This window comes from Topomyia yanbarensis, chromosome 2 (assembly GCF_030247195.1).
Source record: "Topomyia yanbarensis strain Yona2022 chromosome 2, ASM3024719v1, whole genome shotgun sequence".
In the NCBI taxonomy this organism is placed as follows: Eukaryota; Metazoa; Arthropoda; class Insecta; order Diptera; family Culicidae; genus Topomyia; species Topomyia yanbarensis.
This window is the reverse complement of record NC_080671.1, coordinates 58338088-58353727: the sequence shown is the minus strand read 5'-3', so window position 1 is coordinate 58353727 and position 15640 is coordinate 58338088. Positions and strand designations below refer to the sequence as shown.

The 15640-nt window shown below is 39.7% G+C and overlaps 3 protein-coding genes across 8 annotated transcripts in view; 2 read left to right on the top strand and 1 right to left on the bottom strand.

Annotated features, from left to right (window-relative positions):
• Positions 1-269: 269 nt before the first annotated feature.
• LOC131682170 (lipase member H-like) lies at positions 270-2815 on the top strand. Of its 2 annotated transcripts, XM_058963433.1 has the most exons (4): positions 270-568; positions 646-823; positions 1897-2087; positions 2166-2815. In XM_058963433.1, exons 1-4 carry the CDS (start codon positions 508-510, stop codon positions 2804-2806), a joined length of 1071 nt encoding a protein of 356 aa, XP_058819416.1. In that variant the 5' UTR covers positions 270-507; the 3' UTR covers positions 2807-2815. The 2 variants fall into 2 exon arrangements, with proteins under 2 accessions (XP_058819416.1, XP_058819415.1); XM_058963432.1 differs by having other exon boundaries at positions 497-823.
• Positions 2816-9091: 6276 nt separating this feature from the next.
• LOC131679492 (pancreatic lipase-related protein 2-like) lies at positions 9092-10286 on the top strand. Its single transcript, XM_058960228.1, has 3 exons — positions 9092-9174; positions 9380-9570; positions 9649-10286. The coding sequence occupies exons 1-3, from the start codon at positions 9092-9094 to the stop codon at positions 10284-10286; spliced, it is 912 nt and encodes a 303-aa protein (XP_058816211.1).
• A 107-nt stretch (positions 10287-10393) lies between these two features.
• The window catches only part of LOC131685824 (annulin-like), a 63800-nt gene continuing 58553 nt past the window's right edge, over positions 10394-15640 (bottom strand). For 3 of the 5 annotated variants that reach the window (XM_058969787.1, XM_058969789.1, XM_058969788.1), the window contains exons 3-7: positions 12460-12975; positions 12014-12397; positions 11305-11954; positions 10812-11246; positions 10394-10748 (exon numbers count right to left, since the gene is read on the bottom strand). In XM_058969787.1, the coding sequence (XP_058825770.1) occupies positions 10536-10748; positions 10812-11246; positions 11305-11954; positions 12014-12397; positions 12460-12975 (2198 nt within the window). In that variant the 3' untranslated portion in view covers positions 10394-10535. The remainder of the gene's footprint in view (positions 10749-10811; positions 11247-11304; positions 11955-12013; positions 12398-12459; positions 12976-15640) is intronic. The other 2 variants (XM_058969791.1, XM_058969790.1) reach the window with 1 other exon arrangement.

Sequence of the window (15640 nt, the reverse complement as noted above, 5' to 3'; positions counted from 1 at the left end):
ATGTTAACTACAGGTGCGCATAAGAAAACATAGTGTATAAAAAAATTGCTTGTGTGACCAATGTTGCTACGTAGTGTATCGAGTTGGATAAACTCAGTTCCGAATCAGTTTTCGACATATGGATAGAATGCGTACATTAACGACCGAAGCGTGACACTTCAAACTACCCGAAGCCAATTTACCTTGGGCCTTTATTGATCACACCAGCTATCTCACCATCATTGTGCCTCGATAAACAGTTAGTCATTAGCAAACGAGTGTCCCCGTATGAGTTCCGCGGTACCAGTCAACACCAGAACGATAATGTTGGTCAGAATGCGCGATCTATAATAGTTAGTAGCAATTTGGACATCAGTGAGAGAAAAAGTGTTTTTGGCGATTTCAATCGCATCGGCCTTCTATCGAGTGGTTATTTTTATCAGAGGCAGTTTGTTAACTGCAGCCACGTACTTATAATGATTAGTAACCCTAGTACCAGATCGCGATAGACGTCTAAGGAAGGCTGTCATGTTTGACTTTCTAATTCCGTTCATGTGTCAACATTTGCTGCTCAAGAGCCTGTTTGAATGTGGGCAAAACTCTCACGCACCGATATGCTGAAAAAGCATGGTAATTCTGATCGGTTCTCCGCTTGTTTTTTTGTAGTGAGATGTGACATGGATCAACTAAGGAACATAGATCCAAACTACGGAGTGACCTGGATGTTCTTGCCGGATGATAAGGGAACACCACATATTGTGGATTTGACGATGCCGAACGATACTTCGGCTGAACGTGCAGGGGCCAACTGTAATGACGATGTCACATTCTACATGCACAGGCAGTGAGTAAATATCGTGATATGGACGCGTATAGTAGGGAATAGTGACGTTTAAAATATAAATCTGATCAAATTTGTTATGGAATTTGCGTTTCGACTTCGTCTAATCAGAATCCGACACTATCTTAGTGACAGGACTATGCTAGTGCCGGATTGCTGTTGGGACCAAAAACGAAAACACTATTTTTGTTTGAGCAAACTGATAGTACTGTGCGATATCCAGCAAGAAAAAGAGTTCTGATTAAGGAGAGGACTAATAAAATCGTAAATTGATTCGTATTTGCAAGCTAATGTAATTTACACCAAGGTGTTTAGAGTTTAAAGCTCCTTGATTTACACTATGTTATATTTCTCCTCAGCGGGGAAATATTTAGGTAAAACTATTTTTTTCCACTAAGGAGAAAATTGATTAAAACCATATTTTCACGTGAAGGGCTCAAAACCAACGAAATTTGTTATGGAATTTTCATTTCGACTTTATCTCATAAGAATCCGACACTAACTTAGTGATAAAACTAAGCCAGCGCCGAATTGACGACAGCTCCAAAAACGAAAATACTATTTATGTTTCTGAACAACCCGTTTGGCCTGCGTGGTGTCCCGCTCAAGAAAAGGACTATTGATTAAGCTGATGATACTTGAGGGACATCACGCAGGACTAGGGGTTTTCTACATTCTACATTCTAATATATTTAAAGCGGGTTTTACAAAGCACGTTCTTTTCTTGCTATTCTTATTTTCGGTCGCTCATATGTTGAAACAACTACATGTTCATAAATAAATAATTAATTAAAACAAAATTCGTTCTACAGAAGAAAAGCGATAAGCATACCAAATGGCTCCAACCTTTATTTAACCCTTTAAAGAGTCGCGACAACATTGCGAATTTAAGAGTTGATCCTGTATCCTGACTATAAGCTTGCTCATGTTACCTTATTCCACGCTTTCGTATACTTTCTTCTTCGTCTCCTTACTCTACCCTGAGTACTATGACTCAAAATAATCCTTTCGCAACTTCCAGTCCCCTGCTAATTTATAGACGTTAGAACATATACTTAATCTATAAAAATTTTCAGAAACACCCGACGTAATCCAAAAGCGTTCAAATTCATAAACGATCCCGCAGCTCCACTGATGCTTGATTCATCCTACGATCCAACCCTATCAACCAAGTTTGTGATCCATGGTTGGCGTAACTCCATCAGTAGTCCCTTTAGTCAAGAAATCAAAGATGCGTATCTAATGCGACAAGATATGAATGTTCTCGGTAACTTTTTCAGCATTTATTCAATCAATCATGAAACACCACCAGTGTAAGGAGAACGATGTAGATATATTTTTTCAGTGGTTGACTGGAGTCCTCTAGCGGATGACACTTTCTACTTCAAATCAGCATTTGCCACACGAGACGTAGGTCGACACGTAGGTGCCCTGGTGGATCGAATGGTTGCGGAAAGGGGAACTGACCTTAACTCCGTACACATCGTAGGTCACAGCTTAGGAGCCCATACTTCAGGATTTGCTGGAAGCTTCGTTCGGTCTGGCAAGGTTTCCCGGGTTACGGGACTAGATCCAGCACTACCCGGTTTCCAAGATCAGCAACCGGATAAACTACTCGATCCAAGCGATGCACGCTTCGTTGACGTGATTCACACTTGCGCTGGTTTGCTGGGTTATGACAGAAACCTCGGTCATGTAGACTTTTATCCCAACGGCGGCCGAGCCAATCAACCCGGATGTGGAGGAATGAATGATTTTACCGGTGCATGTAGCCATGGTCGATCATACGAATACTTCACGGAGTCTATTTTAAACAGAAACGCGTTCATGGCGTTCTCCTGCGGCGATATGAATGATTACAAAAACAAAAACTGCCGAGCTGGAGCGATTCCGATGGGCGACGGAGTACCGATAGAAGCACGAGGTACTCACTTTCTAGTTACCAATCCACCACCGAAGTTTGGAAGGGGTATGAATAGTTTATAGCTTTCAATGTATGCGTTTTAAATGTGTATGAAAATTCAATAAAAACTTTGAAGAACCACGTATTTTGATATAGTTCATATTCAAGATGTTCCACGATATTTTACACACAGTTTCTCATCAAATCATGTTTTACCGTGATGAAAAACGAAACTTGCATCAAGACTATCGCCATGGATGGGAATCAGCGTCAAGTTCACGTATACCATTCCAGATAATGTTTAAGAGGAAAGAATGTCGAAATTTACCCCAAAATTTCTGATCTGGTAGGCGATGAGGAGAGGCGGTTCAACTCTTATTTTGTACTCTTAATATCAGTTTTGAGATTAATTTGGCTCTAACCCAATTTTATGATCATTTCAATTTAAATGAAACTAAATTCAAGACTTCTGTGCAATTTGGCATAATGTGTTCTGCAATATTGTCAGACAAGCAACTGCTTATTTTTCTATTCAAATATTCAGATCCTTCCACAATTTTCCTAACTTTTCATGAAATCGAAACCTTTTATATCAGTGAACTTACAGATTAAAAATTTTGCAGATTAGTTTTTTCTGCCTCAGAAGAACAGTGATGAATCATATTCAATTGAATCTCCATTCAAAATTAGGCCGTAATACCTTTATGACAATAAGAATAAAAAGCTCTAATAGCAAGACGTTTAATACTAAAAAGGCACAAAGAAAAAATCCCTAAACTACAATATCAACACATTCAAACTCTCTCTGTGTCGCAATTATGTAGAATGTGAGATTCTTCGCGTTTCATCCATTCCTTCCTTACATAAACAATGAGGTAGCGAGAGCACAAAATATAAACAGTCCTTTTCGTCCTGTACGGGAAGCTAGACCTACGATTTGGACCAACGTATCTGAACCGAGGGTCCGAATCCAGACACTTGTCTGGACCTAAGTCCAAATCTGGGCCTAGGTTAGGTATGAACCTAGTAAGGGATGGGTTATGTCCAGGAACTGGTCCTGATCCCGACAAAACTAATTCAGATCCATGTACTAGTCTGGATCCGTGATCTATCGCGGATTTGGAATCTGGGCATAAAACGGAACCAGACATCTGGAACCCAAAGCGAAAGGTCGGTACAAAGAATCGCATCGATTTTGTGCAATTCAACACACACCAAGAAAAATCGGGATATTCAGTTGGTTCCCGTCTGTATTTCGGCAGAAACCTGCCAAAATTTCGACTGGTTTGGCTCGGTACCAATACAATCACAGAAATCAACCGAATTAACCCACATCCGAACAGAGCCGAGGTTGACACATATATGTACAGCTACCGAAGTTCGCCATTCCACCGTTTAGTATCTTTGTCGTAATATGGGTTAATGCGCAATTCATTGGTCTATTACCAAAATGATAATAGAATCTTACCAAAAAGTAATAGAAACTTACTCGTCGGATTTTGGATGTGGTGTATGCGAAAATATACTGATTTCTCTACAATGATAGCGAAGGCTTTATAGATTCGAATGAATGTGGTGAATAGAAATAAACTTGCAAAAATTGTGTATTTTCCAATGCCAGGCATGGCGTGTCATAATCGTGCATGGAAAATTTTCCATACAAATTAAGCATCAATTATTAACATTCATTCATATCTTTGCCTTAATTTGGTTTATAAACAATCGGTGAGATGCAATTTGAACGAAATGAGTCAGGGATAAAATGGAGATTATTTTATAGACAAACTTTGCTGAAGACACTATGGCTCGAAAATCATTTTGTCATGGTCAAAACAATTTCGATTATATTTTTGCCTATTTGAATGCACTGTGCACTGCAAGGACATCTCTTACAATCTTGCAAAACCGCTGGAACTTCATGATATTACCTAGATTAAGCAAATCATATTTTTGGATAAATGAAGCTGCTAGTTTTCGTAGTATGCTTAACAACAACAAAATTCATTTTGTAATTTTTTACATATTAACGATATTCAATTAGCTAAAGATTACTGGGTGGGAAAAGTTATGAAAATTAGAGCCATAGTACTCAAGTGAGAGCAAGGATGTGAGGTATACAGATAGGAAAACTAGAAGTGGCAGGGTCATTAGAACAGGCTTAATATCTTACGGGCTTAACTTTTGTCTTCTGCTGATGAGGGTCGAGCTTAAGCAGCATAACTACGAATCACTCGAGTTCCCAGCATGTCTTCTGGCATAGACGCACTTATCCATCTTTACCGTGAGAACCGACAATATTTTGTAATTCATGTGCTTTTGAGCAATGCAAAATATATATTTCAATGATTTTATCGAGTGTTTCTCAACCTGGGGTCCGCGGACCCCTAGGGACCGTGAAATAGTTTCTGGGTGTCCGCGAAGAAGAATACCGCGAATAAAGAAGAATAAATTTTAAGTGGTGGTCCACATCAACCCATGATGGTTTCGAAGGGGCCCGTGCTACGAACAAGTTTGAGAAGTACCGATTTAATCTACTAAAGGAAACACCTAAGAATTTGGAATTGGTCCAGTATGTAGTACTTCTGAAGAATTTATGTTCATGGAAATAATTTGAAACAGTGCAATTTTGGAATTGTGCCAATTTATTTAGCCAGGTTTTCATGTTTGCTAAATGCGCAAGAGAAAATATTTGGTAACTAGTACGGTTTTATACTTTATTACAAAATATTCCAACAAAATAGTAAATGATACATTATGAAAGCTTAAGTTTTCGAGAGCGTTTGAATATAAAATATTGCAATTATTTACGTTATCACGTAATTATTTTGTTTTCAAAATTGCGAATTTCACAGAATATTAACATTCCCCTATCAAACAGTTTGCAAAAAAATAACATAACTTGAAGCTATAAATATTGATGCGCTCAATAATTTCAGCATCACTTGCCCCCGAACATGGAAGAGACAGCATCACACTTTCTTCTCCTTCGCCGAAGAGAAGAATTGGATTTCTCCGCTTTTTAAATTACTGCAATTAATCCGGATCCTGTGAAACTTTTGCAAAACTTTTACCAGCAGATGTGGTCAGCTTTTCCTTTTGACACTTGAATTCACTATGATGACTTAGATGTAATCAAGTTGTGTTTCTAACATTCTCAAACTCCAGTTTGCACAAACAGCAAAATAAACTTATAAACATTTAAATAATGCATTTCCGGTGCATTTTCCCCTTTAGGTTCGCACGAAAAGACATACTTTTTATTAAATTGTTCGTAAAAACCTTTAAACTTATTCGATGCTATTATAGTCTGAAATTATTACACGCTTTAAGTGGCACTTTCTTAGTCTATTCGTCAATTTATAGAACAAATAAATAAACTTTTTTTCACAACCATCCTCAGGATTGGAAGAGATGATTGGTTTCTTGAAGAATTCGGTTTGATTGAAGGTTTGACTTGCCATACTTTTAGAAACAGTTTAAATTAAAGTTGCTGCACCTAACGCGTCGTACAGACAGCAAAGGATCAGAGTGCAATTCCGAAAGCACTCATGTTGAGTGTATAGATAAGGATTAAAAAGTGCTCTTGAGTCGATTTAATAAATTTCACCATTTTTTCTCTTTGGTTCCCTAATTCTGATCATCTCTTTCTTTTATTCCACGACTAACGAAAAAAGAAAGAGATAGTATCACATACTGAAATTATGGATTCAACCAAAAGCAACATTTTAGCCACTCTCTGTGATTGTCTATTGATGCCTGTTTGCAGTGTCATCACAACAATGTCAAACCTTCATGGACATTAAATGGTAACCATAGAAAGCGACTAAAATGCTGGTGCTGATTGCAACTTAAGTTCATCGTGTGAAGGTAACCTGAGAGTGAAACTTGTAAGCAAATATTGACATTGATATACACACCTAGAAAAAAATCGTGTAAATTTACGTTTCATAACCCTGACATATACGAGCATCAAAAATGACTTCGTTTTACGTTTGATTTTAATTTTACATGACATTGAATTTCGTAAATCACTTAATTTTACTGCAGATATACTGCCGCTGTACGCATAACTGTCCCATGTGGTATGGGATTTCCCATACACATGGGACAATTATGCGTAGAGCGGTAGTATAGCGTTTGTTCTAGATGGTAGTAAGTGTAATTTTATGGCATTGCGCGTGTAAAACAAATATTTCATGTAAAATTAAACGGAACACGGCTACGTTTCGTCATTTAGTGAATTACGGGTTGTTAAATTGTGTTATATTTGCAATTACGTCAACGATAAAATTCAAATTTTTTTTTGGTGTGTATGATAGATTGAATATTGTGTGGTTTAGCAGCAATTGGGGAAAAATCACGACCGTTAGTCCTATTGCTACTGTGTACGTTTCTCCATTCCAGCCAATTTAATAATACACCAGTTTATTTAATTCGCCCTGTTTACTTTTAGACGGATAGTTTCATTGTTTATTGTACGATTGCTAAAAATATCACGTTATTCCGGACGAACAATGCTTTTAATACGGAAATTAACTGTTAATAAAAATGGCGTGAATACAAAGCCCATCATCTCACCTACATCGTTCACAGCAACTTGAGTGGGATGTCTGGTATGTAAACTACAGAGTACAGAGAGCAGTTTAAATATCTGGCATTGTATCCGCGTTTTGAATATATCACTATCAAGTACCTATTTTTGGAAAGTTTTGGTGTTTAATCTTGTATCGAACTTTTTTCATTTTTCAATTATATAATCCTTTTTTTTACTCGGTTCAATGCGCTAGTTAAACGGAGCCTTGGGTCTTTTATATATTTATACGATGTAAACTATAAAAATAACAACTTAATTTTAATGGTTGAATAACTTAACTAATTTTAATGGTTGTCCGATAGTCATTGCGCGTGGAGACCTTGGAAACCGTGGAGTTTTGAGCCAATATATTCTGATTCCTGATTCATGTTCGAGATAAGATGCTGTTGCTTGCTTCTTGCCCATACGAGTCAGAGTGTGTCGCTAAAATTGAACAAGTCAGCATTAACAATACTATTAACCTCGTCTGGGTGCCAGGACATCTCAGCGTTACTGGAAATGAATGGGCGAAGGAATTGGCCAGAATAGGCGCAGAGATTGACTTCGTTGATTCTGAAAATGCTTTACCAATTTCATCACATTGGATAAAGATCCTGTTTTAGGATTTTTCCGGCTGAAAACTTTTATATACGTTTTTGAAACGCGTTCAAACATCATTAAAAATGTACATAAGTTTTTGAACTTGAGCTTGAGCCTATGCGACCACCCCTGGTTGCTACACCGTTATTGATCGGGACTAGCTGATATTGCACAGAGAACCAATAAATGATAATGCCTGAGTGTAAAAAACCATCCTTCAATGCACAGCTCCTGGTAAGTTGTTTATTGATCAATACTTGCGCCGGCCAGGTCCGAACGTAGATCGCAGGAAGAAAACGAAGGATTATTAGACCGACTATTGCTGTGAGGTACAAAATTTAGGACTCTTTGGGCGTCCGATTTAAATGTTTCGTGTTCTACTCGTCAATAACTGACACCAACTTGCTATTAGACGTATATCCAAACTACCACTAAATTGGCGTCCAAACAGTTTACACAAGAAGGACTGTGTCCCATTTAATTCTTTTATTTTTTAATTTTATATTTCATTTTATTTATATTTTTTTACATTTCATATTTCAATTTATTATTCCGTTGGACATTACCAACATTTTTAAACATTTTTAAATCGAGTAAATGGTCCATGCTTTAAATAAGTAAAAGTCAACTGTAGAAGTTGAATGATGGTTCGACGGCGCCGGTGGTTGAGTGGTAAGCGTGACCGCCACTCATTCCAATTTGCCTGGGTTCAATTCCAGCCGAGGTCGTTGAGATTTTTCTGAGGTGAAAAAATATGTTGTCACGTCTTCCTTCGGAAGGGAAGTAAAGTCGTTGGTCCCCGGTCTATGAGTTTGGTGGATCGATATCTAGTCCAGATAGTGAAGTCACCTCTCTGGCGTCGGTAAAGAAGAAGTGATCCAACTTCTATACTCTTACTAACAAAAATATCCTCCTCCTGTGATACTTGTGGAGTGCGCGGTAGTATATACGGCCTCTAGCTAAAGCAAGTATCGAACTAACATTCCTTCCCTTTCCGTCCGCGATCTACGTTCGGGCCTGGCCGGCGTCGGTATTGATCAATACTTATCAGGAGTTGCTGCTCATTGAAAGATGTTTCGCTATTCCCAAGCATAATTATCTACTTATTCTATGTGCAATTTCAGCTAGTCCAGATCGATAACGGAGAGCAGCCAGCAGGGGTGGTCGCACAAGCTCAAGCTCAAGAAGTTGAATGATGGCTCGTTTCCAGCAGATTCTGTGTCTGGGCAAGAGATCAGAAATATATCATTGGTTGCAGGTTCAAGTCCTGAAACTAGGGTGACTTATTCCTAATTGCCGCTGTTTAATTCATTCAAATGTCTATCTTTTATTCTGTATTTCATTAGGGACATCGATACCGAAAACCAATCAACGGTTTTTTAACAAAACTTTTACACCAATAGACTAAAATAATCTTTGAAATTGTTAAAACGTCAGACAATAGGCGCCTATATACAATGTTGTAATGTCTATAAATTTTCAGGAACTCAAGACGTAATCCAAAATCGTTCAAATTCATAAACGATCCCGCAGTTCCACTGAAGCTTGACTCATCCTACGATCCAAGCCTATCAACCAAGTTTGTCATCCATGGTTGGAAAAATTCCATCAATAGTCCCTTCAGTCAGGAAATCAAGGATGCGTATCTAATGCGACATGATATGAATGTTCTCGGTAACTTTTTCACCACTTATTGAACGGAAAAAGAATCATGACCATTGTAGGGAGAACGATTTAGATTTATTTTTTCAGTGGTCGACTGGAGTCCTCTAGCGGATGAAACACTCTACTACAAATCAGCCTTTGCCACACGAGACGTAGGTCGACACGTTGGGGCCCTGGTTGGTCGAATGGTTGCTGAAACGGGAACTGACCTTAACTCCGTACACATCATAGGTCACAGTTTAGGAGCCCACACGTCAGGATTTGCTGGAAGCTTCGTTCGGTCGGGCAAGGTTTCTCGGGTAACGGGACTCGATCCAGCACTTCCCGGTTTCCAAGATCAGCAACCGGACAAACTACTGGATCCTAGCGATGCACGCTTCGTCGATGTTATTCACACCTGCGCTGGCATGCTAGGTCATGACGAAAATCTCGGTCATGTTGATTTTTACCCCAATGGAGGACGAGCCCATCAACCCGGATGCGGAGGGATGAATGACATTACCGGTGCGTGTAGCCATGGTCGATCATACGAATACTACGCGGAATCGATCGTCAATAGGAATGCATTCATGGCGTTTCCTTGTGGCAATGTGAAAGAGTACAAAAGAAATAACTGCCGCTCTGGAGCGATTCCGATGGGGGAAGGAACACCGATGGATGCACAAGGTACTTACTTTCTAGAAACCGAGCCAGAATCGAAATTTAGAAGGAGCTTGAAAACGTGATATTTTTAAATGTAATGTGCTTCAATGTTGTATGAGTAATCAATAAATATTATTTGAAACCACAAATTGTGATATAGCTATTGTCCTAAAGGTTAAACAATTAAAACAAAAACAAACAAAAAAACTTAAACAATTATTATTATAAAACGTCAGGTATTGAACATTAATACCTGCAATGATCAAATTAGATGAACAGGAACACACTTAGAATCAATCGATCAAAAATCATATTTCCTTATTCCGGCTAGATTAATCAAGAACATCTGTTCGTGCGATGATTTCGTTTTCCCTGCTATCCATGAGTATATCCTCCGGCCGTGGCATCACTTCAAAAGCGAGAAATCCGTCAACGTCGTCCAGTTCTTTGGATGTAAATTTAGCAGCAAGCGTCGCCCGACCAACAAACGGAGGCGTCAAACTAAACGTGTTACTTATGACTTCATCTACGCCAACTTCCGAGTGCTAGAAAAAAGTTGATCAATAAAAACGGACAGCTTAATAGCTGTAGACGTGTTTGGTTATTACCTTGAAAATAAGTGGTTTGTCTATTCCCGATCCTTCCACATGGAAGATTCCCTTACGCAGCGAAATTGGAAGTGGATTCAGCAACGAAATTGTTACATCGACAGGACTTTGAGAGATGGCAGTGTCTGATAGCTTAATCTTTATGTCAGGTTTTCGAACGCGGAAATCGTCCTGGGCGAAGAACTCATAGTCGGTATCCTCAACAGTGGCTAAACAGGATATGTTGAAAGCGGCTTGATCACGCAACTTTTTGTAGTACTCATCAAAACTAACGTCAGCTTTGACCAATTCTTCCGAGTTGGGTTCCACTTCTATACTAAAGGGTTCAACCAGGACTGTTTCGCGCTGTTTGCCAGTGTAAAGAACGGTGTCAACATTCAGTGAGCCATTGACTCGATGAGTTCTTTCCGACGATCGGTTTCTAATTTGCAGAATCTGAGATAATTGTAAGTATGCACTGCTGTTATTTTTACAAAATCCTAAGAAAACTTACCACCGAGAAAGGTTCACCAATTTTTATATCATCTCGTAGTTCAAAATTGAAGTACACCTCGTTGAAATCCTCGTTCAAATAGTATCTGCTAAAAGCACTGTTGGCTTGTTTCAACGCCTTCATCATGGTATCTCTTTCTTCCTGGGATTTTTCAGCAAATTTATAACTGCCTGTGATATCTTCTCGCTCCCACTTCCCAACGGCTTTCGTACTGATGAAGTGCCCGATTCCATACATATCCTTGCGAAGCATCTTCAACGGATGAGCAGGGCCAGTGTATCGCCAGAATACTTTGTCGGCATTGACTTCAGCAAACAAGAAATTGTTATCGTATGGTTTCGCAACTTCCCCAAGTTTAACGGCCATAACAGAAGCGGGCCCGCATCGGAACATGCCGTCTGACGTTTCCTGGGGAGTTGCATCGATCGCTTGCCATCCCCCATAATCCCCGTCCGAGCCGATGCCCAAATCAGGACGTTGCATCCAAACTTCATTCCATACATGGTAGTTCCAGATGGAATCCGAGTTCAGCTCTTCCATAACTTTCCCGTTGTGATCAACGAAGTAGTCAACGGTAAGGGAGGCTTGTGTATCGTGAGCCGATGAATAGTTCGTGATCACTCGCGAAGGGATACCGATTGCTCTAGCGACTGAAAAGAATACGTTAGTTTATTCTACCTACCAGCTATTGCAACATCGGCATACTCACTAGTAGAAACAACACCCGAAAACACCCAACATTGGCCGAACTTTACCGGTTTCTGTTTTTTGTAGTACTGCTGCATTATCTCCACGGAGCCGACCCATTTTGTTGGAGCTGTACCTCCCGAAAAATCACCGCTCCAATTACCCAGCAATGCACCATCGTCATCCGGTGAATTTACAGCTGCCGAAATGGCGCGACAAACTCTTATCGGATCTCCCCGGTGAGTAGCGGATACCCTTCCCACTTTGGCGATTAGCAATAGAGAGCAATCCAGTACATGTTTCTCGAACTGACCAAACTTCCAAACTGAAGGCCTGAGACGATTGTAGGAACCTCTCCAAATCAGTGTTGTGTCGTTCTTGACACATTCGTCCCGTAATGCTTTGTCTAAAAGAAAAAGTTTTTAATCAATACAATAATTAAAAGGGAAAACGGCATGCCCGGCATACCTTCCATGTAGACCTGATCATCCTTACACCACGGGTTGAATAACAAATAGAACGGTTGAGGCAGTGAGTAACTTTTTCCGAAACCTTCGCTCAGAAGCTTCGTGTCGATGTCCAACTTCCACTTTGTGACGGGAGCTGTTACAGCTGGCTTTACCAATATCTCCAGCAAATCACCACTCACAAAGTCAATAGCTGCTCCCCATTCCAGTGGATCTTCAATGAGATAGCGATAATCCTGCAAAGCCACACCCACCAATGTGCCGTGTCCATGCGTTGGCCTCTCCTCCTCGTCCACGCTGAAAATCAAACTGACGGCATCACGACTTCGATCCAGCGGCCGATCGCAGTGCAATCGGAGACGAAACACTTGACCTCTCCGAACTACCAGCCGAGCCAGCGGTCCAGATAGTCCATCCCTGTTCATCAGTTCGAACCGTCGGGTGTGATGAAGTTTTCCATTTTCCTCTATACATAGGTCTACCGATTTCACGGTGAGGACATCCAATGATGGTGAGTCTGTGGTAAAGATAGACGGGCATTAGGCACGTACAGTTTTAAGGTAATGTAGAAGTTAGCGACGCACTCCGTCATTGAAAATTTATTTTGTTCTGGGAAAGCAACTATTCACAGGAAAGTCCACCCACGGCCACATAAATTATTTCAAGTATTTAAGAATATCACGAAAGCACGTTTTTGCATTATTCACAACCTGTTTGACACTTTGTTTGCCGAATATGACGAGGTGTATTTATGAGAGAACTCTATAAATGCAGTTGCAGAAGTTCGTTCAAATATTTGTTTAATTACCAGTAATTTACCACACCCGAATCAATCATTTAAACAGTGTACGTTTTCAGAATAGTTTGTCTAAAATCAGGGGTAAATATGCACCTTTAGAAGTTAAGAAATTTTGAAATAATAAGGGTCAAAATCGTATAGATAAGCAGGTCATGTACAATTTACGGCGACTCTCCCGAAAACGAGCATGCGTATTCCAACAGACCACAGATAACAGACATCCCAGCCAATTACACTAGTTTACACCATTTTTGAACTAAATAAGCTAATTGTCATTTTCAATGTAAAATCGTGTGCTGAATCCGAAAATGAGGTCCAAAAAATTTACAGAAGAACAGTTTTCGAGTTACAGTGAAAAAATGAATTTTACCTTTAAAATTAAAAGTACGTTCAGTAAAATCCAAATATATTCGGTTGTAGTGCATCGATATGAAGTATTATTATGATGAATTAAAGGTAACTGAATGAACTTTCGATCATTAGAACATTTTGTTTTAGTGCGACTACTGGTTCTGACGTTATTTACGAATCTATTGAACTTGGAAAGCAGCGCACATGTTTACAGTTCATAAAAAAAAACAAATCGAACATTGACAATTATCGAGGAATATCGTGTTTAAGTGCTGTATCAAAACTGTTCGAGCTGGTTGTGTTAGATCCTATTTTCATTCACTGCAAACACTACATTGCAGATGACCAACACGGTTTCATGCCTAAACGACAAACCTGCTCTCGTACACAACATATGTAATGGATGGATTCGCTGACGGATTGCAAACCGATGCTATTTACATGGATCTATCTGCGGCCTTCGACAAAATCAACCATGATATCGCAATAGCGAAGCTGGACAAACTCGGCATTCATGGACAACTTCTGCGCTGGTTTCGTTCCTACCTCGATGGAAGGCAACTCCAAATCAGCATTAAGGACTGTCTATCTGCACCATTCTTCGCTACATCCGGCATACCACAAGGAAGCCATCTCGGTCCAGTAATATTCCTTCTCTACTTTAATGACGTCAATATCACATTACAAGGACCCCACCTTTCTTTCGCCGACGACATGAAATTTTTTCAAGAAATACGGGATAAAACCGATGCCGAGCTTCTTCAGAAGGAACTAGACAGCTTCAGTACGTGGTGTGATCTAAACAGAATGGTTTTAAACCTGAGCAAATGCTCAATCGTTACGTTCACGCGGAAACGCCATTCGACTCAGTTTAACTACCATTTCTTCGGCTCGAGCATTCCAAGACACTCTCACATCAAAGATCTCGGAGTCATCATGGATTCGGCACTAACATTCAAACCACATACTTCATACATCGTGGATCACGACAGTGTGGGTTCATCTTCCGAATAGCGAAAAACTTCAGGGACGTATATTGCCTTAAATCGCTTTACTGCGCGTTGGTCCGCTCAACGTTAGAATATTGTTCTGCTGTTTGGAATCCGTACTACCAGAACGGGATTGACAGAATCGAGGCTATCCAACGCAGGTTCATACGCTTCGCCCTTCGGCATCTCCCATGGCGAAACAGATTTCAGCTGCCGAGCTATGAAAACCGTTGCCAGCTAATACACCTCGATACACTCAGCATTCGGAGGGACTGCTCTCGAGCCCTGTTCGTCTCGGACTTACTCTCTTCCAGAATGGATTGCCCTACAATCCTCGGACGTCTGGATCTTCAAGCTCGCGTTCGAGCTCTACGTAATAACTCTCTTCTGCGAGTTCCGTTCAGGAGAACCAACTATGGTTGCCAGAGCGCTGTTACCGGACTCCAGCGAATTTTTAACAGTGTGGCGTCGGCCTTTGACTTCAACCGGACACGGAATGCGATAAAAGCGAAAATGTTGTCAATTTTAAAATGTAATTATTTTAAGCAACCACCTTTGGGGCCAAGGGGCCTGTTGGTTAAGGTAATAAACATAAACAAATACAAATACGAACTTTTTCTTAATTTTTCGTCGTTTTTTGAACAAAAATGAGCGTGTGGTCAATATTTTCAGCAAGATAAAGCAATCCCAAAAATTATATTTTATGGGAAATTAAAGCCTGCTAATAACCAATGAAATTAATGTTAGTTTAAATCTGATAAAAAATGCGAAAGTTATTCAATTTTTTGTAAAATGGCATTTTTTGTTATTTCTGTTAAACAAGTAAATGGAAGAATTTTGAAAGAATTTAATGTGGGGTAATATTCGAACTCGTTAATCCAAATGTTTAAGGACTTCTTATAACAATAATTTCAGCCTCAGTGGAGTAATGTCATGAAAAATTCGGCATTAAAAAATACGCATAATATATACATCTATAGAATCGTATATGTACAAAACACATTGTAAACTGCACGCTCCACAATGCCTTGATACACACATTG